This window comes from Poecilia mexicana, unplaced genomic scaffold, assembly GCF_051168715.1.
Source record: "Poecilia mexicana isolate PSO_F unplaced genomic scaffold, ASM5116871v1 scaffold_23, whole genome shotgun sequence".
Taxonomy (NCBI): Eukaryota; Metazoa; Chordata; class Actinopteri; order Cyprinodontiformes; family Poeciliidae; genus Poecilia; species Poecilia mexicana.
Genome location: NW_028263392.1, coordinates 1373185 through 1399602, shown reverse-complemented (window position 1 = coordinate 1399602; position 26418 = coordinate 1373185). Strand labels below are relative to the sequence as shown.

General features: G+C 41.4%; 1 protein-coding gene across 1 annotated transcript; it reads left to right on the top strand.

The window, feature by feature from the left end:
* The first annotated feature begins 947 nt into the window (after positions 1-947).
* lrig3 (leucine-rich repeats and immunoglobulin-like domains 3) lies at positions 948-26120 on the top strand. Its single transcript, XM_014995384.2, has 19 exons — positions 948-1968; positions 8816-8887; positions 8997-9071; positions 13909-14043; positions 14316-14459; positions 14550-14693; positions 14789-14932; positions 16717-16860; positions 18440-18520; positions 18609-18680; positions 19196-19267; positions 20793-20956; positions 21089-21424; positions 21506-21787; positions 21875-22351; positions 22424-22582; positions 22682-22822; positions 25192-25446; positions 25522-26120. Exons 1-19 carry the CDS (start codon positions 1772-1774, stop codon positions 25746-25748), a joined length of 3321 nt encoding a protein of 1106 aa, XP_014850870.2. The 5' UTR covers positions 948-1771; the 3' UTR covers positions 25749-26120.
* The last annotated feature ends 298 nt before the right edge of the window (positions 26121-26418 follow it).

Below are 26418 nucleotides of genomic sequence, written 5' to 3'. Positions count from 1 at the left end.
CTAAAATCAATGTCACATGCAGCACCTTCAACATGAATTGGACAAAATAAAAGTGCCTATAGAAGGTAAAGCTTAAAATGATTGTAAGAAATACTGCGAACAATACGGGCATCGCCACGTTGAAGACTTTTGTTAACTGGAACGCTGTTACCACGGGTAACGGGAACAGATTACGAGTTCTTAAAAGGCATTGAGGGGCTGAGGCTCCTTCTGACTCTCCTTTCCTTTTTAGACAAGATCAGATTTTGGTTTTAACGAGATGTGAATCTCATGATAGCGATAAACAAAGCTTCTCGATTTAGCAAGATACAGGAGTAGTATCTCCTTTAAATTTTCAACTTGCTGTTTAGTTTCCATAAACAGCTTCTTCCATTTCTTTGTGAAAGTTACAATTTCCAAAGTTCAAGTTAGAATAATAAACTAATTTTCCCGGATGAATAAATTTTGACTTCAAAGGTTTTTGGTTTCTCTCTTTTCTTGACGTTAAATCCAACATGGCTTCCCTGTTTATAAAACAGAAAAAAAACGTCATTTACTCAGTAAATCTCTTATTTAACAGGATAGCATTTAGTCATTAAAGCAGAGCCAGACTGAATAAGACTGAAGAGTTTCCGTTTGCCTCACTGCTTCAATAACTTCTACTATGAGAAATACGGCGCCATCTGCTTTTGTTGCTAACAGTAGCTAACCGATAGCAGTGGTGTCCAAACATTTTGCCATTAGGACCAAAGTGTTGTAAACACTTTGAGAACACAAATTAAACAATTATCTGCTCAAAAATAAACTGAACATACAAGAATTTATTATACATATATACTTATATATAATTATAATAATAATAAATATGACTATTCTTATTCTTATTATTATTATTATTATTATAAATATGACTATTATTTTTTTATTATTATTATTATTATTAAGATGGTATCAATGTGAGACATGCGTATCATTTCCAAGCATGTTTTGGTGTAAATTTTCTCTTTTTGTCTGGCAGATTGGATTTTGGCACCAGCAGCCCTCCTGACCCCACTAAGGGACAAGGGTGTAAAGAAAATGGATGGATGGATGGATGGATGGATGGATGGATGGATGGATGGATGGATGGATGGATGGATGGATGGATGGATGGATGGATGGATGGATGGATGGATGGATGGATGGATGGATGGATTGGGAAGTACAGCTCAGTAATTATTCCGAATTTGGAAATTCAGAACATTTATTTATTACATCTTCTAAACCTACCACAAAACTACTAATAATTGTAAATTTAATAATGAAAACCTCAGTCATAAATATTACACAACTGATGCAAAAAAAAAAAAAAAGAAAAAGGAGAGAAATTCCACCTATTACGTTGGATTTAAAGCCAGCAGCTGAACGGACTCCATTTCCCATGCGCCCCTGTGGTCCCCGCCCCACGCATACCTCTGGTGTGTGCTCATGCGGCGCTGTGGGGATCCCGCACAGGACGAGTTGCCCCGACAGAAGCGGCGAAGAGCACGGCACCAAAAACTTTCCACACTGGAATGGGAAAGTTAGAAAGGAACGGTTTGCTTTTCTTCCTCACAGATACGATCCGAACAGGAGGAAGGGATTGGATATAAACATCGAGCCGGTGGATAAAAGGATTAGTTTTTTTGGGGGGAGCAGGGTGGTTTATTTCATTTTTGGACTGAAGATTTCGCACTTTGGATCGGCTGCATCCGAAGATTAAAAAAAAAAAAAAAAAAAAACACTGAGGTGCGATCGCCCGTGTGGAAGAAAAATGCCTTCCTCTCCGCAGCCTCGCAGTCTGGTGAGGTTTGCTGTGTTTTTTCTGCTGTTTGTGGGACTGGAGCGTGGATCGGGGGCCCACGCTGGGACGTGCCCCCCTCCCTGCGTGTGTTTTGGGGAACTTGTGGACTGCGGTCGGGTGAAAAGGGACCGAATTCCAGACACGATCCCGGAGTGGACAGTTCAGCTGTGAGTCCTCGTGAAGAGAGCTTTTCTGTTTTCTGTGGAAACTTTGTTCCTATCATTTATGACCATGAATGGTTTGTGCGCTCAGTGTAGTACAAAACGGAAAAGAGTAAGAAATCACAGAATTCAGTCGTGTCGACAAAATCCCTTATTTTTATTTTTTTACTATGGTTTATGGTTTAAAGATACCAATATTTATAAAAAGTCAACTTGAATACTGTTATAACCACACACAAAAAAAAACTCTTTGATTGTGTGTCATTACAGACAGATCTTGGGGTGTCCAGAAAGGCGCCTATAAATAAAAATTATTATTATTATTATTATTATTATTATTATTATTATTATCTTGCATGTCGTTTACTCAGTGATCAGAGTTGTCTCAGTTTTTCAATCATTCATCCTGAGAAATAAATGGATGGATTTTTCATAAATGCTCCGATCACTCACCCAGAGATCGAAGTTGTCAGATTTTTCAAAAGCAGCATTGATCAATCGCCTACAGGTCAAAACTGGCTCCATTTCCAGAGATGCACTAATTAGTCAGGTGGACATTGGAAATGTTGGATGGACCTACAGATTCACCAATCAGGGATCAGAATCAGCCAGTTTTCCGCAGAAAAAGTTTAGGGACCTTTTGCTTTAATGCAGAAATGGGAATAATCTTGCATTTTGTTTGATCGTTTTTTTATTTGAAACTACTCTAATCTACAAACCTGCAGAATATTGGCATCAGCCAGGTGAAGTGTGATTGGTGCATTCCTAGTTTTATCTAAAGTCAGGTTATTTTTCTCTCCTCCTGGCAGGCCTTTGTTGTGGCAGCGGTTGTAATTACAGTAACAATCAACTACCTGATCCCTCCCTTTAGAAGTAATTGAAACAAAGCTGCTGCTGTGTTTGTGATGTTTTACAGTGGAGTAAGTCCGCAGTGATTGGGTCGCCTCAGTGCGACGCCGTGCCTTCAAAACAATTCAAGCCTAAATCTGCAGAGTTGAACTTTTTCCCGAAGTTCCACCGTCTCGTCTTGTGTGTTTTTTTCCACTGGCTCCACAGGCTGAGTCCGGCCTCCGGTCTCCTGGAGCCACAGCAGCATGCACAGCCTCAGCTCTAAACTCATATTCCTCTCTGTCTTCTACTTTACAGATAATTATCCTTGGTGATTTTTTTTTGTTTTGTTTTATGGGGCTGTGTTAGGATTTAGCACTTGACTCAGCGCCTGCTGAAATTCAGTTTTTCTCTTCTGCTGCTCTGGAAACTTGTGACTTGCCAGAGAAAACAGACCCAGCCTGCGCCTCACAACCAAAAAAAAAGAAAAAAACAAAAACTGGCCTTCCAAAGAAAATTGAGAGAAAAGGAGGGGGGGGGTAAAGTTCCACTCAGGGGGAAAAATTCTTTTCACTCTGGCATGCTAATTTACAAGTGGCTCTCCAGCACATCTTAAACCCCTTAAACCGCCCGACTCTTTGTTTTCCAGCACCCCATTATTTCTGCTGAATTAGCAACACCGGGGCCAGCAGTGGTACTGATTAGGGAGGAGCGTGTAGCGCTGGGCTGCAGAAAACTCACACTGATAGGGAAAAAGAGGATGAAGATTAAGCCAACAAAAACAGAGACATGTTTTCAAATTACAGTTTGAAAAGGGAGGAAAAAAAATGTCTAAAATCGTTTCAATACAGAAAGAAATTAGCTAAAGTGTTTATGTTATTACAATGATACAATGCAAAAAAAAAGAAAAATCATTATATGATATATACTTTTATTTTATAAAAGTAATATAAAATACTTTTATATTACTTTTAGGGATGGACTGATATGGCTGATCTCAATATCAGATATTAATAGAAATAAATATCAGTTGTTAATATCAACCCCGTTTTATTTATCAGACTGGTACAGGCATGGTAAAAATGACTAATATTCCCCGCTACCGATGTTAGTGCCGATTTATTGTCCATCACTAATTGCTTTAAATTGAATCCTCGCTTGGTTTGAATGACTCTTACAAAATATGACACATTAGCACCCGTAGGCTCTGAACAGACCAAACCACTTTGACCATCAACCTTCTGCTGGTAGATCATTAGAGTTATAAAACCACAGCAAATTTCAGTAGAATGATTATAAAATAAAAAAAATCCTAAAGTCAGTCTGTGGCCCGTTTGAATTAACGCAGGTGGAAACATCTTGCCATAGAATGCAATGATTTTTACCAAAACGACCAAAACTACCAAGGTGAAAAAGTTCAAGTGGCAAACTAATAGGACAGTGTTATTAGTTGGACTAAGACATCAGTTTTTATGGTTATATAGATATTTATAATATTGTTCTACATTGTCTAGCTAACCATTGGGAATGTGCGACTGCCCTGCTGTGTCCAACATTTCCTGCTAGAGGCTCCACTACAAAAATATGAGTGTCTCAAAAATTTTAACAGCAGTGCTTTAGCAAGAGTTAGCTAAAAAGCTAAAGCCATCTAAAATACTAATGGCATCTGGGAGATGATAGCCTAGATATCATCTAGACTATCATATGTTAACAGCAGAAAATTATCTTTTAGTTAGGGACTCAGAAAATATTGGGTGATATAGATATCTGATATTAATATTTCTATTGTAGCTGAAAACTGATATTTACGTTTCCCGATCCTTTGGACACAATTAAACAAATAACACCTCTGACATTGCTTCTCTACTCCAGTTAAACACAGGACAATGTCCCCATGACCACCAGAAACACAAACGGGATTAAGATGGACATAAGCATCGGTTGTTAAGGACTAAAACTGACCAATACTGGTGTTAATGCCGGTACATCGGGCATCCCTACTTTTTGTTACTCCGTGTATTTGATTTGTAAAAACCCTGTTTGTGTTGCGATTGAATATTCAACGTTTAAAGTGTTCCACATCCAGCTGAACAAGCAGAACTGGCTGAGCAGGACAAAGCTGCAATTGTACAAAATGTTGACGTAGCAAAAGATCCTGGAGCTATTTTAAAATTGTTACAATCAATCTACCAAGTACTACAAGTAAAAAGTAGCGCTCATTAACAAGACGGAGCGAAAGGTTGGCAGTCATAGTTTCACAAAATGCCAAGTTGCTCATTCAAGCCAATGTTCTTCCACTGTTGGCATCTTACCCCAGGTGGTGTACCGCACCGCAGCCAAAAACTGGAGAAAGTTAGAACATAATATTTAAGGCATTAACATTCCCAATCAAGCTGCCAAAAGAACAAAACTTCTTTGCCCTTTTTCTCTGGCATTGATATGAGCAAAAGTAGAAAACCCTACAAATATAATCATGGAGGAAAAACAAGGAGCAACCAAGGAATGATTTAGTCCATGACTGGTTTCTGGCTGCATGCATGCTGGAGTCCTGCTCCAGAGTGTGGAGCATTTATAATTTGCACACATAAAAGAAACATTTGTCAATACAAATACTTATTTAAAAAAACAAACAAATATACAGCAAATTTAAAAAAAAGTGTAAATAACAAATATTTCTACCAGGATTACAGCCAACAATAGTTCAAATTTACTACTTCATTTGTTTTAGGTAATGGATCAAATTCAAAAGCTACAATTAATCTAAAAATTAAAAAATGACAAACTTCTATCGATCTAAGTTCCATGGACTGAGGATGGGCATTAATTATAATGTTTCTCATTATTGTGAAAAAAAAATTCTCATCAGGATTAGAATTTTGATTTATCTTGACAACTAAAAAGTCCAATTCTGACAGCAATGTCAAAATTGTTGTTGTTTTTTTTTCCACTGTTGGTTCCAAGAGAGAGTCAGCAAAATTTCATAAAATTCTAAAATATGATTTAGTGCAGTTCCTGAGCGAGGTTTAGTGATAAAATGTATTATTATTATTTTTACACCAGTGGTGTGTTAAAGAAACCCAGTTAAAAATTGGTATGTTTTTTTAAAGAACTGCATTTGTTTGTGGATCTTTCATAACTGTGGCACTCAGAGACGGCCATCATTAACCTGACAACCTGGTAAACAAGAAGCTGTTTTCACTCTCAGCACAATGAGAGATGCGCAGCATGTTGGCATCAACAGTTACATTACAATCTTGTAATTTTTTTACGTTATCATTCCGACAGGTAAAATTGAACCGATATTAACAATCAATTATTATTTCAATGTTGTGATGTCAGTGCTGTGGTTGTTTTTTCACTGTAGAAAGGGTAGAGATATATATATCGTATAAGATATTGGTCAATATAAGTTATCTGCCATAACACCTAAAGATATCGGACCAAATTTTCATATCAGTGCATCCCTAACCACAATAAATACCACAAAATATCGTGGCAAACTTTATTGCTCATCTTTCATCAGGACGTTTCACACTTCATAAAAGATCAAGTACAGAACTCCTGGGAGGTCGTCCTAAGCTCCTCCCACTACAGGATTTTATTAGCGGTGCAGCCCCGCCCATTCAAAATCACACAAACACCGTTGAGCATCAAACAACAACTGGCTGCAAGAACAGACTGATGTCATTTTGTTCTGGCAGAAACGGGCCAGGTTTTTTTTGTGTGTTTTTTCCCCGTAACGTGATTACGTTCAGATTTATTTTTCCGTCAAACGAGAAACAAACACGTAACCTCCTCCACTGCCAGTGTCTCTCGGTGTGAACGGTAACGACACGCTCTTTCGGCTTAAAGAGAAGCAGTTTGCGGTGCCAGATAAGGAAGTGGCGCAGTCTGCTTCCAGCGGGGCAGCAGATGCAGGTCGCAGCCTGTACGCCAGGCTTCGTGTTATCTTTCTTCACTCAGAGCTTTCTTTGTGAGGGAAATGGAAGTGTAGGGTCTGCTCAAGGTTTATCTTTGGAGCATGATAGGACACCTCCAGTGGCGGGGCGACAACAACAACAACTTATCGTTGGGACATGGAGAGAAAAAGAGGAGGGAACTGAGGGGTGGGTGGTGGGGGTTTGTTCCAGCAGAGTAAGGAAAACTCTGCCTGATGTGTTCATGAAACCTTCAAAACAGACCCAGAAAATCCAGCAGGTTGTCTCAGAGGTACAAAAAGTGTTCCTCTCGCTTTTCCCAGCATTACAAACACATTAGTAGTTGTTAGGTCCCCCCACTACGCTCCCCTCCTATAAGAGTTTCTTGATGGATTCCAGATGAAGGAGGTATGAAAAGAAAAAGAAGAAGAAGAAGAAGAAGAAGAAGAAGAAGAAGAAGTGTCTGGCACCACAGCGTTGATCGTGTGCAGCAGTGCCAGTAACGCTGCCGCTTTATGGTGCATGAGGCTCCGCTTGCCAGAGTTCTGCTGCTGGTTTTAAGGCTCATTTTCAAAAACAGACAGCAGACACAAGAGCACAACCCAAAGCCGAGCTGCAGCCAAGCCCAGGACCAGGCCAGACCGGGCCGGGCCGAGTGCAGCCCAAATACGAACATGACTCAGACCAAAGCAAAACACAGCGTCGGATACACGGACACACAATACACAGTCTGTGTGGGCTTACAAGTCCTGTGTCAGTGTCACTCAGTTTATTACAGTGCAATAATTATGAGGAAAATAGGATGGTGTCAGAATATTTTCCAAAAGATTTAATGAAATATATAATTGGTGCATTTCTAAAAGCAGGAACTTCAGCAGTTATTCCTGCTGCTGACAACCAACGTATTGATTATTACAGTAATCAGCACTGATTGGTGATCTCATCAACCAGCAGAAAATGTAATTCTGCATGTGCTTTGATGCATAAATGGGAATTGTCTTGTAATTCTGTAATTTCCTGCCTGATTCCAAATTACAATCGCTCAAAGAATCTACAGTCAGGAGGTCAAGAGGTCAGGAGGTCAGGCCTCAAAGAAACCCAGAGATCACTAACAACCTGGATTAACCTGACTGGTCCATCTCTCTTAATAATCTTAAAACATTTTTTAAAATTATTTTTCATTCCGACACATAGACTAAATTAAATGTGTGTAACAAACATCCAGTAAATTTACCAAATTATTCAACCTTTTTCTCGTTTGACTCCATGTAGAGTAACATGAATTTACGAGGCTGATTCATCTTCGCCAGACGGTGTTTGTGTTTTTTGCGATCGCCTTATGGCTGAGGTGGGTTTTGAAAAGCTAATGCAGTAAAGGGGAGACAGAAACAGATTTTCCGGATACGTTCTGACTTAGCAAACATTTACCTCACATGACTGATTAGCTGTTCCTGCAGTTAGAATCATTAGCATTGCATTTTTTTCTCTATGTCTCTTGAAAGCTTGTAACATCACCAATAGTTAGTTGACATGACGGAAAAATTACAGTCTGCTCTACAACACTTTTCCAAAAACCTCTCTCTGAGATTTTCTGAGATTTGTGCTCTATGCTAGTTAGTAACCTCTGACCTCTGTTTCCTGTTTATTGCAGCCATGCGTAGCGTCAACATCTGATGAGATTGCACCTTGCGTTGCCTGGTTGATTTGCTCCAAACCAGTAGATAGAAACACGGCTCATATTTCTTTGCGACATTTTAAAAGTTCGCTCAAAATTCATGTGAGAATTAAATGGAAACAGCCACTAAAATGACTTTAGACTGCAGGACTGTAAACTGATGCCTCTAACCAGTCCTTGCACATTGGTAAACCATGATATTAGCAACAATCTAAATGTGTAAAACACAATGGACGATGCGCCATCTTTTTCACAGAACTTTAGACCATAGAATGGAGAATTTTGTTGGTTTTGAACTTTGGTGTACCTCGATTCCAGTACCCAGCTTGTGCCTGTTAGTACAAGCTGGTAATGTTTTCTGCAGGTCATTATGGAAGATTGGAGCTTGTGAAAAGTGCAGTGTGTTGATGTTTACTTCTTCCTCCTTTCACAGGGACTTGAGCCATAACAAATTGCAAGTACTCGACGGGAATTTGTTTTCCAGACTGCCGCATTTAAAGGAACTGTAAGTGTAAGACAATTAAAACACTGGTGCTCTCAGTGTTTACCCAGGTTAATAATAGTCTTTTCCATCCTTCGATGTACTAAATCTAGTGGTTTTCTTACTTCGACAGAAAGCTGAATCACAACAAACTGGAGGCAATACCAGATCTGGGTCCTTCTGCTTCAAACATCACAACCCTCATTCTGTAAGTAAAGGCTTTTGGTTAACTGTTACATTTGTCTATTGTCGCCTCATCCTGGTTTTGATGATCGTTCTCTGCCAGAACTATTGCAGTTGGTTAAACTCATGAGTTGGGAAGTTGTTTCTCCCAGCTCAGCCAAACCCAACTGACTGGGCTAGTTCCCAGACCGGCCAAGTGTTTGCAGACAAATGTCACCAGGACGAATGGAAACATTTTTCTTCTGTCTGGAAAGAGACTTCAGCATCAATTTAGTTCCACTCTTTCAGAGGAGAAGTACCAGAGATCAGCTTTCAGACAAAAAGAAAGCCTCTTGACTTGTCATATTTTATCCCTTGCAAACTGTGAGCTCGTAATCGTCTGGAATCTTGTTTTGTAAGACGTGCTTTCAGAATCACACCAGATATTAGTCTGTGAAACCTCAACAATTTTCATTTGGTCTGTGGCGCATTTCTCAAAACTACCCAGTGTGAAGTTGTTGCGGAGGAATGTAGATGTTGCTAGATGAGGCGTATTCCTCATCAAGCCCCGACACGACAGTCGGCAACAGCCGCAAGCCGCCACAGTCAGTCAGTCAGTCAGTCAGTCAGTCAATTTGCTTGTAGTTTTCAGAAAGAAATCTCACCTCCAGCGACAATTAATTTCAAGAAGAAAAGAAACATGAGCTGGATTGCCATTCGAAAGCCTCCAACAGTGTTCTTCCAACAGGGACGTGGAACTTTTAATATGGGTTTGGGTTACATTTGAATCCTTGCTTGGCTTCTAATTTGGCGAAGTGGCTCAGATACATTAAAGTACCTCAAGTGAAAAGGTATGCCTTTCCCTTAATGGTCATAAAGGAGTTTTAGCATTTTAATGAGCACACCAAGTGACTAAACCTCTACACCTCTGAATTTCATGATTTCCCTACAGTAACATAATATACAACACTATTATGTTATCGGGCAAAATTCCAACAAATTCCAATTAGAAAAAATCTTTTAGTTTTCCCCATGCCCGAGGTCCGGTCATTCACTCAAAAATAGGCGATATGCAGGACTCCACTTCCTCTTGAAGATGGAAAAGAGTGGATTGCTGGGCACAGTCACTCAGAGAGTGGACCACTGACGTGAGCAAAGAGCCGTCTTGTAATCAGAAAGTTGTGAGTTCAATTCCAGTTTTCTCTTCTGACATGTCGACGTGGCAAGGCGCCGACATCCCAAGGTGTGTTACGATGTATGAATGTGTGTGGCAAAAGTACCCCTGTTACTTAAGTAGAAGTGTGGAGACTTGTGTTAAAAGTGACTGCTAAAAGTAAGAATACTGACTAAAATCTGTTAAGTAAAAGCAAAAAATTTGTACTTAAGTGCAAAAGTAAAACATAATTGTCACCTTCAATGATACAAAAAAAACTTCTAAGAACATCAAAAATGATGTTGCATTTACACCCTTACAGCTGCTTACCTGGAAGGGTTTCTGATTTTCAGATTTGACAAAGAATTTGTGAAGGCCATAATGAGCTCATGGTCTTTATGTTGGCTGAAAACACAGAGCATTTGCTACAAATTATTCTTGGAGCTGATGAAATGGAAGAGTCCTCTGAGACTGCGTTCACACCAGCCCTGTTTAATCCGCTTTCACCGAACTCTAGTCCGGTTCGTTTGAGGATGTGTGAAAGCGTAATCGGACTCTGGTCCGCCTACAATCTTCTGTCTGGCTTCAGTTGAAGTGAACTCTATTAGATTATTTAAATGCCTAAAATATATTATCTTATCTCAGCACTATGTATCTCTTTTCAAAGTTTTACACAATTTAGACATAATTTGGGATTGGAAAAAAGAAGAAATATAACAGAAATGGAAGTACCTTAGATATGTCAAGTTAAAGCGGTGCAAGCCTCATCTGGCCTACAAACAAAACATATATTGTTATTATGGGGTGCCAGTATGCCACACCGATTACACCATGTATCCCATAATGCTTTGTAATGGCTAATTGTCCATCAGACATCCTGTAGTTGTGGGAGTTTCTGTGAGGGCTGTAATGGTTGTTTGTACCGACACATGCAGGAGGTTTTTGTGCGGAACTAAGTGTACAGTGCAATGTTCTGTAGTGCAACTTTAAAACGTGACACCAGAACAAAACTATCATTAAACTCTGCAGTTTGGAAAAAATGAAGGTTTTCATGCAGTGATGGTCAAACCAAAACTTTATGTAATTTATTATTTAAATTTACATAAAGTAAATTTAAATAATAATCTGACAGATTTACATAAAGTAAGTTACTTCTACCACAGCAGTAAGTGGGAGAGGAGACTTTTTTTTATCCGTTTCTCTTAATTAAGGCAAACCATATGCTACATACCAAAGTGCTCTTGACCCACTTATTTTTGTCCAAACTCAAAATTTAAATACATATTCATTTTATTGGTTTGTGTTTGAACAAACTGGGACAAGAACTAAACTTCACCTTGTTTGCTTTCACATGCTATCTTCATTAGCTATCACCTCTTCCCCCCTAACATTTAGCAGTTCGGTGTGATTTCTTTTTTCGTCGTCTTCTTTTTCCACCAGTGGAACATTTTTCCAGAATTTCTCTCTCTCCTTCAGTTTCTCCAAGTTGGGAGGGTTGTAAAGGGGAAAAAAAAGGACCTCAGGGTATCAAATACCACTTATTCAAACAGCCAGTCAGACATAGCGGCAGCTCTCGCCGACTTCTTTGACCTCGCAGCTTAAAGTAAAAACAAACGGCAATAACCCTGCAGCTGGTAGTAATTGAGTCGTGATCATCTTAATTAATTGAACAATTTCCTTGGAATTTATGGAGGGGGGTGGGGGGGTAGACCCCCTCTTCCAGCCCCCCACCAAATCCCCTGTGTTCCAGAAAGGTTCAACAAATGACCGTAGAGATACCAGGTTAGATTAGGTCTACAAGGGGCTGAACTTCTTGGCATCTCATCAGCCAAGATGAAATGCCTTTTCAGGACTTTGCTGAAAAGGAGAATTAGAAACCAAAACAAGTATCATAACAATCTTTTGTGACGTTTCTATAAAATATGTGTGTGATAAGAAGTCTGTAAGAAAACCCAGGAGTTTTCATCAGTCAGTTTGAAGATTCAAGACAACAAGCAGCCCCTCATACTCTTAGAAAGTTTCTTTAGCTAGGCCAGCCAATGAGCTAAAACGCAGAGTCTCGTGTGTGTAAGATATCTGACAAGTTTAATATGGCGTCTCAACAATGAATGCAGCGCTGGTTTTCATTACCGGCGCCACGGCTGTGAGAGGGAGTCATCAGATTGCGCTTGAAAACTCTGTTCTTTTTCCAATAGGAAATGCCACACACACACACACACACACACACACACACACACACACACACACACACACACACACACACACACACACACACACACACACACACACACACAACCCAGACACACCACGAGTGAGACGGTTTAAAGGAAGAAGAAAAAAAAAAGCTACTTTCCATTTGAAAAGCGTACTCTATTAAAATTATTTGCTGCTTAGTGGACATGGCTTTACTGAAAACACATGTCAACAACAACAGCGTTTGGGAAAGGCTCTCACGATTTTGCATAGTTTGACGGTTTGTGGGGTCTGGTTGAGGGCCCAGAGTGCTGGTAGAGTCTGGCAGGTAGCAGCTTGAGGGAACCCAATCGTGCTTGTATAACAAATGAGAATCTGGGACGTAAACCCTGAACGATTATGAACAACATCTCTGTTCCAATCATTCACAGCCTCTGCTTATCTAGTTTCCCTCTGGTAAAAGCTGGAAGAACTAGTTAAGCTTCAGGTAGCAAACCTAATTCTTCTCCTGCTTGTCTCAGTGACCAGTCAGGAGAACATGAAAACTGAGATACACTTTAGTCTGAGAGCTGAGGGTTGTGGTGCGTGGAGACCCCTCTCCACGCACACAAAAAGGTATTTTATTGTGTTGGACTACGGCTGCAGAACGTTTCAGAGAAAGGCTTGTGTCAGTTACCAGTACCAGCAGTTTAGGGGATAAGAATAATTTCTGCCTTTTCCAGTTTTAAAAAGAAGTGGAAAATAACGATACGGCAGGAAAGGGGGATAAAAAAGGGGCAGTTTCTCAACCAAAACGGGAGACTTGACAGCTATGCCTCAGGTGCACCTGCTGTCTGAACTCACTATCCACCTCAAGACCAGATTATTGTTGCTTAGAGCTGATTTTTCTGATGATGTACAAATTCCAGTAAATGTCACCATTTTTAAAAGTGGACCTTGGCTATTAAATACCCCCAAACCGTGCTAAGCACTCAGCAGCGGGGACAAGGACTGCAGTCTGGTGCATCAGAGGGACTCTCTCCCTCCCGTCCACTCCGCTGCTGAATCCCCACACACAAAGACGGCACTGTACAGCTCTGTTTATAACTAAGCAGTCCCTGCACTGCAATTTAGGAGGCGTGCAGCTCAGGAAATTGCTGGCCTCTGCCGAGGCATGCTTTCACTGAGGGAATGGCATTCATCAGCCAAGTAATTGGCGGGTAACTTTTTTAAATACCTTGTTCGTAATTACCTTATAAACAAAATAACACGTCGCTAAACCTGAGGGTCTGAACAGCGACATTAGTCATGTTCAACAATTAGCTTCCTGTTATAATATATGCAAGCAGCATCAGCTTGGAGAAGGAAAAAAAAGGCATGTCAGAGAGTTTCATGTTGGGTGGTAGGTTTCGTGAGATGTTTGACTTTTTTTTCAGACCGCAGAGGAATTTACAGTCTTCACTGTTTGCATATTTGGGAACATGACACCGTTTTGCGCCACTGGCCAGATACGAAGCATTCCTGCAATTTATAGGAGCAACGGTGTCTGTATTTTCAGAGCAAACAACAGGATCAGTGGGATCTCGGAGGAGCGGCTCGGACCCTTCGCCTCCCTGGAAACGCTCGACCTCAGCAACAACAAAATAGTGGAAATAAAGTCCAGCTCCTTCCCGGCTCTGCCTCTCAAGAACTTGTGAGTTTTATTCTTCTTACATGGCCTGAACTTTCTCTTTTTTTTCCATATTTTGCCATATTTCAACCAAAAATATTTAAGGTAGTACATTAGGATTTCCATTGATTTAAGACAAAAGTAGTTGTGGCATTAAGTGAAGTAGAAGAGAACTGATGCAGCGTTTGGTTCTTTTGTAAGACTCTTCCACTTCACAACTATGCACTGAGATTTGTTGGTGTAACATGATGTTAAATGAACAGCACGTTTCAGCAAGTTCCTCCAAAATCCTTCAGGTTCCTCTGCAACAATCGCATCTCGTCTCTGGAGTCGGGCTGGTCCACCAACCTGGCCAGCACTCTGCAGATTCTTGAGCTCAGCCACAACCGGATCTCCAACATCCCGGCCAGGTTCTTCCAGCTGCCCAACCTGCAGCATCTGTAAGCTCTGCGCTCCTACCAAAGTTGCGTGTTTGATCGTTGCACCTGTTGGCTCCTTCTGATTGAAGCACTGCATTTTTTTTCCCCCAGGGATTTGAGCAGAAACCAGATTCGCCGGGTGGAGGGCTTGACTTTCCAAGACCTGCCCACCCTCCGCTCGCTGAAGCTGCAGAGGAACCGCCTCTCTGGGCTGATGGATGGGGCCTTCTTTGGCCTTAGCAACATGGAAGTCCTGTAAGTTCACCTTATGATCAGCGCACGCCGAGATGATTCCCTTCAAACTTCCCCAGCTGTTGTGTGAAGTGATGCCATGTTTGCATTGTCTGCAGGCAGCTGGGCTTTAACAACTTGACGGAGGTGAGCAAAGGCTGGCTGTACGGCCTGGGGGCTCTGCAGCAGCTCCACCTCGAACACAACACCATCAGCAGGATCCAGCCTGAAACCTGGAAGTGTTGCCAGAAACTCAGCAAGCTGTGAGTCCATATTTTTCCCTCTCTCTGGACTCCTTCCCCTCCCCATATTCCATTCGCCATCTGAACCCCCGACACTCCTACGTGCCGCTCCGCCTCCCCTCCTCTGCTTTGCTTACACTTCAGTTCCTCCCGCCACCAACCAGACAAAGCAGAGTCTCTGTTGCTCTGCGGATCAGTGCCAGTGTTAAAGCTCTGCCAAGTTACTACACACCCCACCTTTTCTGTTCTGCTTTTATGTCTCATGAGACTTTGGGATTTTTAGTTTTACACAGACTTCAATCATTTCTCAAACCATACACGTTAGCTCCTGGTAGGCAAGGACTGGCTAACAGTTTTGAGGATTAATAAGGTTTTGAAAATTTAGCCTTTAATGAGATGAAATAGAAATCGACTGGAGTTTTCTTTAGCACTGCTGACCAGCTGGGGACCCTGTGTAGAAATAGTTGTTTATTGTGTAGTTTGGACTCAGAACCAAACAGCACCTTGAAGACAATGGGCTGCGGTTACCAGTGTCAAGGTGTACAAAACCTTCCATACGTTTGGTTTTCATACCAATGAACCGTTCCTACGGTTAAAAGTCCTTCTAATGACAGACAGATGGCTATAGATTGTTTACAAAAGTTGGGAATAGCTAGCTTAGAAAGTGAACCGTACCGCTGACTTTGTCTGAATTCACATAATGTGATTTATATCACTGGGTTATAAACTGTATTTCCCCTTACGAATGTCTACATGCTAACCAGTTTTTTTCATACATGCTAGGCTACTTGATGTTGAGACATTCTGTTCGTGGTTACTAATGATTAGAGATGTACCTTCTCCATACTGTAATATTTGACTGTCTTACTAATCTTACTTGCTTATGAAGTGTATGAACATTAATCTTCTTATCTGGTAAAAGTTGTTCACTGCTAATCCACAAAAACTCAGGATGCAGGTCCTTAAGACTGATGGCTGCTATCCATCAGCGTCTTTTTTCCTCATCAAACGGTTTCGTGTCGAGGCTTTGTGCCCATGTCCTGTTCTCCAAATTTAGCACCACTTACAGGTCTGGAGGACAAAAAAAACAGCGTCTTAAGCCATTTCTCTTCCATGGGAAATGGTCCGATGTGGGAGTGTGTGTTGATTTTTTTTTGTAACAATAACACGTTAGAAAAAAAGTGATTGTGTCATAATTTACATTTTTGAGGTAAATATAGTGATACATTTAAAGTTTGTCGGTTTTATTCATTGTTATTTTACCACCGGTATCTCCTGCTTTTCCCTGGGAGCAGATTCTTTGTTGTGGCTTTTTCCGTCAGTGGCCGTCTTAATGTTCGCAAAGTCCAGGATGCTTTTGGACTCATTAGCTTCGGGTTTTGCTCTTATCTCATAAACAAGTTGCTGGTGAGCCGGGAATATGTCCAGCCATCTGATTTGTTCTACTTTGGAACAAAAAAAGGTTGTCCTCTATTGTTTAACTACATTCTCCCACAACTTAGCCAAAGAAGTGCACATATTGGTTTTGATTACGTCAGAACCATAAACATTCAATATATATTAATGGAATTTTGTGCAATTGACCAACATGAAAGTGTCTGTAACTGTGAACTGGAAGGAAACTTTTTCCCAGAACAAAATAACACCAGAAAAAAAGACTCTTTGCCGTAATTGGATCTAAAAGTATCGACTCTGGGGACATTAATATATACAAATGCCACACTTTTGTTTATATTGCTGCATGGATATTAGGGGTGTGTTGCTGTGCTAACCTTCCTTGATGTTTTTTTTTTCCTGCCCTGCAGCAACTTGTCCTCGAATCACCTGTCCAGGCTGGAGGAGTCCAGCTTCGACGGCCTCAGCCTGCTGGACGAGCTCCATGTGGGAAACAATCACGTGAGCTTCATCGCCGGCGGAGCGTTCCGCGGCCTCTCCAACCTGCAGATGCTGTGAGTTGAGTTCGAGTTACAAAAGAACGAATTGTAAATGTCACCACTGAGTGTGTACGGAGGCCTCTGGGAAACACGGAGGATTTTTTTTTTTTTTCTTTTGCGTCACCTCTCAAAAGTATTGCGAGGTACATTATTTCCTTGGTCAGTTGGTGACATTTTTCCTGTTGGTAGTCTGAATGGTTAAAAGAAAAAAACAAAAAAGGACAATCCATGCTATCCTTAGCTTTTAGCCAACTCTGGTACTGGAGTGAAAATATTGTGTCTGAATTGCTTTGGGGATGTGAAGTAGATTATTGTCTTGATGTGTTTGTGCACACATACAAAAAAAAGAACTCAGACAGGCACAACCGCAACCTCGGTAACCCCCCTCACACACACACACACACACACACGCGCGCGCACACACACACACACAGACACACACACGCATGCACACAAACACACACACACTCCTCCCCACACCATCCTTTCCTCTGTCCAAATTGCTCTCCCACACCGCATCCACCCATCCCCCCCACCTCCCCTGTTCCCACAGAAAGGCTCAGTAACATTTCCCGTAGCGGAGACTAACTACAACCAAATGTGAGCGGCGCTGCTGAGGTCATCGCAGGGCAGGTGTGCATCTAGGTGGACATGGACTGCTTCAGGGCTTCAACAGTCCCCGGCCTCCCCCTACACACACCGACATGAAAGCACACACTCACACCCTTCCTCAATTTCAACCAGCCACAGCCAAGCATGCCGAGGAGGAAAATAACTGTTTGAAGGCAATAAAGCTGCTAAAGGATCAAAGGAAGCTTTTTTTTTTTCTCTGGAAAATTCTAGGCTTTTGGTGATCTAGATGTCATTTTCTTTCTGTGGATAGCAGAGAGAGAAAGCGTTTGAGTTTTCCTTGCTGAAAAGATTTCACAGAAACATCAGCTGGTTAGATTATGTGGCCACGGTGGTTGTAATTACAAAATCCAACGTCTGACTGTTTAACATTGGGTAAAAAGTCTTATTTTTATGTAGAAAGTCGTAGTAAGAGAAAGGAAAAAAATGACGCGGATAAACGAGTGTTGAGTGTTTTGTTTCCCTGCTAGCATCACATTATTTGGTCACTCATTTTGGACTTATTGCTAAGTTAATATCAAAATCCCACCAAACAGTGATTTTTATAGTAGGTTTATCTTTTCCACCAATTGTTAGAACAGTATCTGTAAAAGTAGCTGGGAAATGACCTTCATGCATAGACTGGGTTTTACTTCCTGTTGAGACGCTTTATTTAGCAGCTCCAGTTTATAATTAAAAAGGTCTTCCAGGGAAATGTAGTCAGTGGGTTCAAAAGCTTATTTTACATATGATAAAACAACAGAATCACTTTAATAGTTCTTACTGATGGTGTTGGTGGTATGGAAAGATATTTTAAAACTTCACCCATCTCCCCCCCGCGCCACCCAACCCCCAAAATAAAGGGGGCAAGTAAATTAATAGGTGCCAAAAAGACCAGAAAGGGGTTTCTGGTTTAAAGATCATTTGGAGCATAAATTCCATGTTTGATTGTGGATTTTTTCTTGCATTGTAATCTCTCTTAAAGGGATCTCCAGAATAATGAAATCTCCTGGACTATTGAAGACATGAATGGGCCGTTTTCTGCTCTTGAAAAGATGAAAACGCTGTAAGTCAGTTGTGTCTGATGGACCAAATTGCCTTAATAAAACCTAAGATCTTGTCGTCTGATGCAGCCTTTGTTTCCATTCTTCCAGGTTCCTGCAGGGGAACCAGATTCGCTCGGTGACCAAAAAATCCTTCTCAGGCCTGGATGAGCTGCAGCACCTGTGAGTCGGCCTCGTGTTTCACTGATTGTTTTCAAAAGTCCGAGCCGTAAACAAAGCGGGCCGAATGATAAAAGGGTGTTTGTTTGAGCCATGCATCCAGACCGTCTTCTCCTTTTCCTCTGCTTTGATGTGGAGTCAAGAAAAAAAAAAGCTGCCATTAGTACCCTTACATGTGAGCCAAAACTATATTGATCACAAAGAGAGACAAAGTGGAGACAACGTGTGTGTGTGTGTGTGTGTGTGTGTGTGTGTATGACTTTTCAACAACTGCATTTGATTCTAATTAGAACCAATGCCAGAGCTCAAAGCAGTTCAGAGTCAGATCTCGTTTGATTAACAATGCGATCTGTTGCCCAGAGTTTTATTGTTTTTTTCTCTCTCACTCTTTCTCGTGATTGAAGATTGTAAAAATCTCTGCTCTCCTAACATCTGATGTCTGCAAAAAATCTCTCTGAGGACCTTATCAGTGCTGATGCCTTGTCTTTGTTTTTTCTTATTTTTTCCTCTCTGCATAGAGATCTGAGCAATAACGGCATCATGTCCATCCAAGCTAACGCCTTCTCCCAGATGAAAAACCTTCAGGAGCTGTAAGTGTCGGCACCACACACCGCTGACTTTCTTATTAATATCGACTCCAAACATCATTGAATAGTTTGATGATATCTTCAAATGTTCTTTGTAATTCTACAACATTGCAGTTTCCTAACTATGTTCATCAGTACAGCTGAAACACAATAATTATACATGTAAAAAGGTATTTTTTTTAGTCTCTGACATTAAATCCGACAAAACTTTTCCCTTTTTAAGGTCAGTTAGGATTACCAAAATTATTCTGGTTCTATTTTCTTCATTATCTAGTTAAACATGGCCTGCACTGTGACGGACTGAAAGGCCGCTCTGCAAGGAAGAAGTCATAGCTTCAAAAGCATGAAAAAAAAATCTGAATATGGTTTACAAATAATTCCAAATATGACGACTTTTATTTCTGGAGACATGTCCTGTGGTCTGATGAAACTAAAGTGGAGGTGTTTGACCATAATTATTATTTTAAACAAAATTGATCAACCTGAAAACACCTTCATATCTGTAAAATACATGCCATGTTACAGAATATCTGTGAAAATCTGTGAAAATACTGAAGTGACATCTGAACATATCAGCCAAGAATCCTAACCCTAATGAACAATGACCGTAAGCATTGCGCTAAATTAGTTACAAACTCAACGTTTCATAGTGGCCATCACAAAGCTTTTGTCTGTGTACACATGCAGCCTGGCCTGTATTAAAACAAATATTTCCCCCTTATTGTTTAAAAATTTATTTCGTACACACACATTTGGTTTCAGAAAAGTTTTCAATTGCATGAACCTGCACAAATCCGCCCCTGTGCACTGTTTTAAACATGCCAAACCAAACCCATAGGGGGCACTGTAGCGCAAAGTCAGCCAATCAGATTGCTTCAAAACAACGATGACTTGCCAAGAGGTTCACTTGTGTGAACGTAATTCATATTGATTAGGAATTACGTGAAAGCAATGTCTGAATATATCGGCACATTATTTATTACATACTGAAATGCAGGAACCTTAAATCCTCATTTTCCCATGTAAACACAAACACAAATAGTTTTCTCAAATCTCCACCTTGGTCGGACTTTGTTGTAAACGATTGTTTTAGTGATATTAAACGGAGTTTTGGAGCGACAAAAACACACCCTTTGTTTTCCCAGGTATTCTGCTATGTGCGAACTAGGCCACCACTTCTGTCAGGAACTAGAACTTCCATTGGAAGAAAGTGAAAATAACCTCTCTGTCTCATTATTCTGACAATGGGCTAACTGATTCAAGACCTCCTTGAAGTAATTAACGAAGCCAAACCTACTTAGAGCAGTAAAGATTTAGTGTCATTTAAAGTGAGGCAGTAACAATAAGTTAGTCTTTTTTTTCCCTATTTTTTAAAATAAATATCTTAATTCAAATACTTAACAGAAAAAAAAAAGTCCTCCTCAACTCCACTTCTTAAACATCTTGTCTTCTGCTAGAACATTAACTTATGGATTCATGAAGCATGTGCTAAACCAAAAGCATTTCTGATACCTTCTCCTCCTGGTAGGCGTCTGAATACCTCCAGTCTCCTGTGTGACTGCCAGCTGAAGTGGCTTCCCATCTGGGTAGAAAAGCAAAGCTTCCTGCCCTGCGTCAATGCCAGCTGCGCCCACCCACAGATGCTGAAGGGCAGGAGTGTGTTCTTGGTACGCCAGGAGGAGTTTGTGTGTGGTAAGTGCATTCATTCCTGATACACAAAAGCCGTTTAAATTGGGTATTTCTCTTCCAAGGCCACTAAATGTTAAAATGTACTAGTTTGTGTGTCATCTGCATACATGTTGAGGTTTGTTCTTGTTCGTCCAGATGACTTCCCAAAGCCCAAGATAACGGTGCAGCCAGAGACCCAGTCGGCCCTCAAAGGAGCCACCGTGACGTTTGTCTGCTCTGCCGCGAGCTCCAGCGACTCCCCCATGACCTTTGCCTGGAAGAAAGACAACGAAGTCCTGAACGATGCCGAGATCCACAACCAGGCCCACCTAAGAGTGCAGGGTGATGCGGGAAGTGAGACAGAAGTCACAGAGTACACCACCACTCTGCAGCTGCGGAATGTGGACTTCTCCAACGAGGGGAAGTACCAGTGCGTCATCTCTAACCACTTTGGGTCGTCATATTCCTCTAAGGCCCGGCTCACAGTGAACAGTAAGTTCGGGGTGTGCTAAATTGTTAGGCACATCTCACCAGACCCTCAACTCCAAATCTTAAACTGTTTTGCTTTTTCAGTACTTCCCTCTTTCACCAAAATGCCAATGGACTTGACGATCCGGGCAGGAGCGATGGCTAGGCTGGAATGCGCAGCTGAGGGTCGCCCATCCCCTCAGATTGCCTGGCAGAAAGATGGAGGCACTGACTTTCCTGCCGCTCGTGAACGTCGCATGCACGTCATGCCCGAGGATGACGTTTTCTTCATTACGGGTGTCAAGACAGAAGACATTGGTGTATACAGCTGCACGGCTCAGAACACAGCCGGAGTTATTTCAGCAAATGCAACTCTAACTGTTCTTGGTGAGAAAGTTACCTTACACCTACTAGACCTTTACTATTCCGTCGTTTTTCACAGTATTGCCAAAGCTTTTCCTGTATTTCTTACAGAAACGCCCTATTTCCTGCGCCCTCTCACGGATCGGACAGTGGCCAAGGGCGAGACAGCCGTCCTCCAGTGCATCGCCGGTGGAAGCCCTCCTCCTAGACTGAACTGGACCAAAGACGACAGTCCCCTAGTGGTGACAGAACGCCACTTCTTTGCCGCTGCCAACCAGCTCCTCATTGTGGTTGATGCTGCTGAGGTGGATGCAGGAAAGTACACTTGCGAGATGTCGAACGCCCTGGGCACGGAGAGGGGGCATGTTCGCCTGGCAGTCCTACCGAACCCCAATTGTGACTCCGGAGTGCAGAGTGGCACAGGGAACGTCATGGGGAGCGGATCAGGGGCAGATGATGATGGCTGGACAACAGTTGGGATTGTCATCATCGCGGTGGTTTGCTGCGTAGTTGGAACTTCTTTGGTCTGGGTGGTCATCATCTACCACACCCGCCGGCGGAACGAGGACTGTAGCGTCACCAATACAGGTCAGAGGTCACTTGGTTTTTCAGATTGTCCAAGCATCTAATCTTGTATTAAAACGTAACCTTGTTCTCCAGATGAGACCAACCTACCTGCGGATATTCCCAGCTACCTCTCCTCCCAGGGAACACTAGCAGACCGACAGGATGCCTACATCCCGTCTGAAAGTGGTAGCAGCCATCAGTACATAGCATCATCCTACAGTGGTTTCTACCTGCAGACCAAAGACATGAACGGTACCAACTCTGGCCTTTTCTTCTTTGACTTTAAAGCTAAACGTATTGAAATAAATTGTAAGGTTTAAGTAACATTATTCACCTTGCTACCCTTGGTAGGTCTTTGTCAGCTGGATACAGGAAGTGAAGCTGATATGGAAGCAGCCATCGATCCTTTGCTTTGCCACTACCAAGGTCCAATTGGCTCGCTGCTTTGTCGCGATACCATATATCCCAGTGACCCATCCGAAGTCTTCGCAGGTTGGTACAAGTCTTGATCCGGTTCCAGAAGGATTTTTAAAAGGGTCGTGTTATGACTTTGTATTGACTTTTCTTTTACTTTACATCATTTGACAACGCTATTCCTTCATCAAGAACATACTTGGAGTGTTGCCTTAATTCTTTCACTCATTTGAGAAATACTTCGATCTCCCATGCGGACATCTGTGTGAACCATCGCCTCCTTCAAGGTGCAGCTCTTTGTTGGAGCTGCACCTTGTTTCCAGTCTACTGAGGCTCCCCCACTCTGCTACTTCAGACTAGCCAGCAGTAATTAGCAAACACCTGATGGAAGTGTGCATCTGCAAAGCTCAATATAGGAACTACTTCTCAGAGTAATGCTAGTAAAAACATTGGTAAAGGGTTAATAGAGGAGCCATGTTATGATGACTTCCTGAAGGCGGAGTTTCAGAAAGAGCAGGAGCTTTTAAAGAGAAAGAGACCCAATTTCATGGTGTAAAATTACATAAATTACATATTTGATATATAGCTTTTTTTAACAACTGTAGTTACTTAATTGAGCTATAAACTGGCACCAGAATTATGTGCATTCGCAAGGTACATAGCAGGGTTTCCCCAGTGTATTATAAGCCTGGCGGCCCGCCATGCTTTACTAGCCCCGCCACCAGGCTAAGCGTTGCTTGTTTACGTTTCTAGGAAAAAAAAAATTTTTTTAATTTAAAAATTGCTTTTTTTTAAAGCCAGGCTGCAAAGAAGCGTCCCTGTTGCTCTTAGCATTTCACTAGCAGAGCAGATTTATTCCTAAATGATAGGTTTATAATAGATAGGTTTATAGTTTATGCATTTAAACCCGAAAGCGTGCGGATCAACCACACAGCTGGCGCCTCTGCGCTTTGCCTCGCGCACTGCCACTGCTTTACCTCAGCAGGATCGCGTGCACCTCCTTTCACTCAAACGGGACACAGGCTGACCTGTATGGATATTTACATCAACTTACTGTACTGTGAGGAATTATGATCCTTTGGAGAACTCTAGGTAAGAGTTTAAAACCAGCTGCGTTAGCTCTGGTTGTGCAGCTTAATGTGAACTGTAGGAATAACTTGTAGCGAATTCAGAGGTGCGCGTTATGGAGTGGTGAGAATGATTTATCTTTGTGAATGAACAATTATATACATCTCTGTGTCTGTCTGACAAACTTTACAGGAACTACAGACGCAGAGCCCAGCGTGTGGCTCTGTGCCTGTAGTCCCTGTAAAGTTTCTGTCTGTGGTTACGGTTGGCCGGAGCGTTTGTGGATAACAAGCAGCGCTAACCTCATCATGCAGGTTCAGCCCGTGAGGAGCTTTCGCGCTCTCCTCGGAGTCACGCATCACGCTGATTTTATATTATTTTGTCTTATTTTTCGGTTACACAATGCATCAAACCATATCAAATGCGTTGTCTACCTGTAGTTAAAGCGCGCGGCTGCACGGAAATCTAGAGAAACTATCCCATAAACTCGACCAATCAGAATTGTTTCTGTGACGCTTAAAAACTCAACAGACACGAAATGGAAGAGCTACTCAAGCCACATTAGCAGCAGTGAATTAAATCTCCAGTTTGTTGCGCATCTCTGCAGCAGATTTAACTCATCATGCAGGGCCAGTCCAAGGCTGTATGAGGCCTGTAGCAGACTTTGACTTAGAGGCCCCTTTTGTTCCTAAAAATATCAGCACCTCTAACAGCTTCTGTGTTAGATTTAGTGAAATATGGGAGAAGGGAGTAGTTTAATTGGCCAGCCTAAAAAGCAATGTTATAATTACAGTTTACTAATTTGTATTTGTAAATTCAAAGATTAAACTCACAGCATCAGATTGTTGCTATGGTAACAAAACAATCCAACTATGAATATTGTTCTTTGAAGTTGTACAAAGTAAACTTGCCAGCACCTTAAAATTTTGCATTTAAATGTTAAACAATTTAAAATCTTTTAATTCATGTATGCCTGAACAATTGAATCAAATTTAACAACATTGATAATCTCAATAAACAAGTGTTACATTTATGTATCTGTGGTCTGTTTTAAAATATTAGCGTTTATGGGGCCCCTGAAGCTCTTGGGGTCTGATGGAGCCGCGGACTTAATTTGGATTAAAAAGAAATGCAAATTTGTTGTTTTTAGACTAGTTGTGGGTTTAAATAGCATTTCACTGGAGATGTTTTCCCATAACATATAATTACACAGTAATACTTTTACATTTCCTGTCAACTTAACATCTTTTAATACAAAAACACGATGGACCGCCTCGACGCCACTGGTTTAGCAAGTTTTCTGGGGGAAACCCTGCATAGTATTGCCACTTTAAGTTCCAGAAAACTAATTAATATAGTCTCTGCCTTTTCACCCTCAGGTTTTTCAATTGACCAAAAGCCGGTTGGCATGGAGTCCTATAGCGGCAGCCTGACCAAACCCAAAATGATGGACATCTTGCCATCGGAGCATTATGACGTGTGCCCGCCCTCTCTGGTGATGCAGCTTCCAAACACCAGCCTAAATCAAGACCCTGCGCCTCAGCAGAGGGACCGGCAGACCACGGCGGATGAGGAAGATGCTTTCGATTGTGGAAAACCTCATAAATGTGCCCCTCCCTACAACACTTTCATGGGTAAGTTGTCGATTAACCAATCTTTTTATCCAGACTTGATTTTGCTTAGGCAGTTTTAAACATGTTTTCCCGCAGGTACATTTGGGAAAGCTCCTTGGACTCCCCACAAGGATCTATACATCCCACCGTCAGTCACATATCATGGGATAACTCTTCACGAGAATCCTTACACTGCTTTGGATATTGACTCGGACCTCGAGCAGAGCATCAAGGACTCATTGGAGCAGAGCGGCCGTGTGTATGAGCAGCCGTTTGACGGCCGTAGAACTGATGCCATCTCACAACGTAGGATGAGCTCCTAGCTGATCCAACTTCCGGTTTTTCATGAGAACAACCAAAAGGAACAGAAAAACATGAACATTTCTACCTCACTGAATGGACACTTTGGCAATAAAGGATGTCTGTAATGTGCAACAAGTGAATGTAAAGGACAGCTTCACGCAAAATAGCACCGGTTATTTTGCTGGAAAAAAAAGATTCTGTTAAATAACATAGATGAATATATACATTTTTATATAAAGTTTATTATATTTTGTAAATTGTTTATAAACAGATTTGATTATTTTTGCCTACTTTTTTTGTACAAATACTTTGCAGCTGTGGCTTTCCATTTATGTCCGCTTTGAATAAAGCAGTGTTTTGCACATGTGTAAACAATAAAACGTGTGCTGCTATGCTCACTTATGGTTTTTCAAATCCTCCAAAAAGATGATCTGTTATAGATCTGAATATGAAACAGATTCATCACTGTTCTCTCAGAGCACAACACACCACCAGAGTGACATTCATATTCAAATACTGTATATGGCATCCATTTTCATCTAAATTCGGTTCAGATTTATCCAATATAATCCAGTCATATATTCAGATATAGGTTTGAATATATATGGTTCCAGTTCACTGTATTCCTAATTATATTGCAATACAGTGGAAATTCAGTTGATTATTTGATGCAAGCTGCTGACAAGTGAT

What these genes read in the sequence shown, in the direction of transcription:
- lrig3 (XM_014995384.2), top strand. Translation starts at nt 1,772, where the DNA reads ATGCCTTCCTCTCCGCAGCCTCGCAGTCTGGTGAGGTTTGCTGTGTTT. An exon ending in CTGCCCAACCTGCAGCATCT is followed by an intron (nt 14,460 to 14,549) that starts GTAAGCTCTGCG and finishes TTTTTCCCCCAG; the next exon opens with GGATTTGAGCAGAAACCAGA. An exon ending in CTTGAAAAGATGAAAACGCT is followed by an intron (nt 18,521 to 18,608) that starts GTAAGTCAGTTG and finishes CCATTCTTCCAG; the next exon opens with GTTCCTGCAGGGGAACCAGA.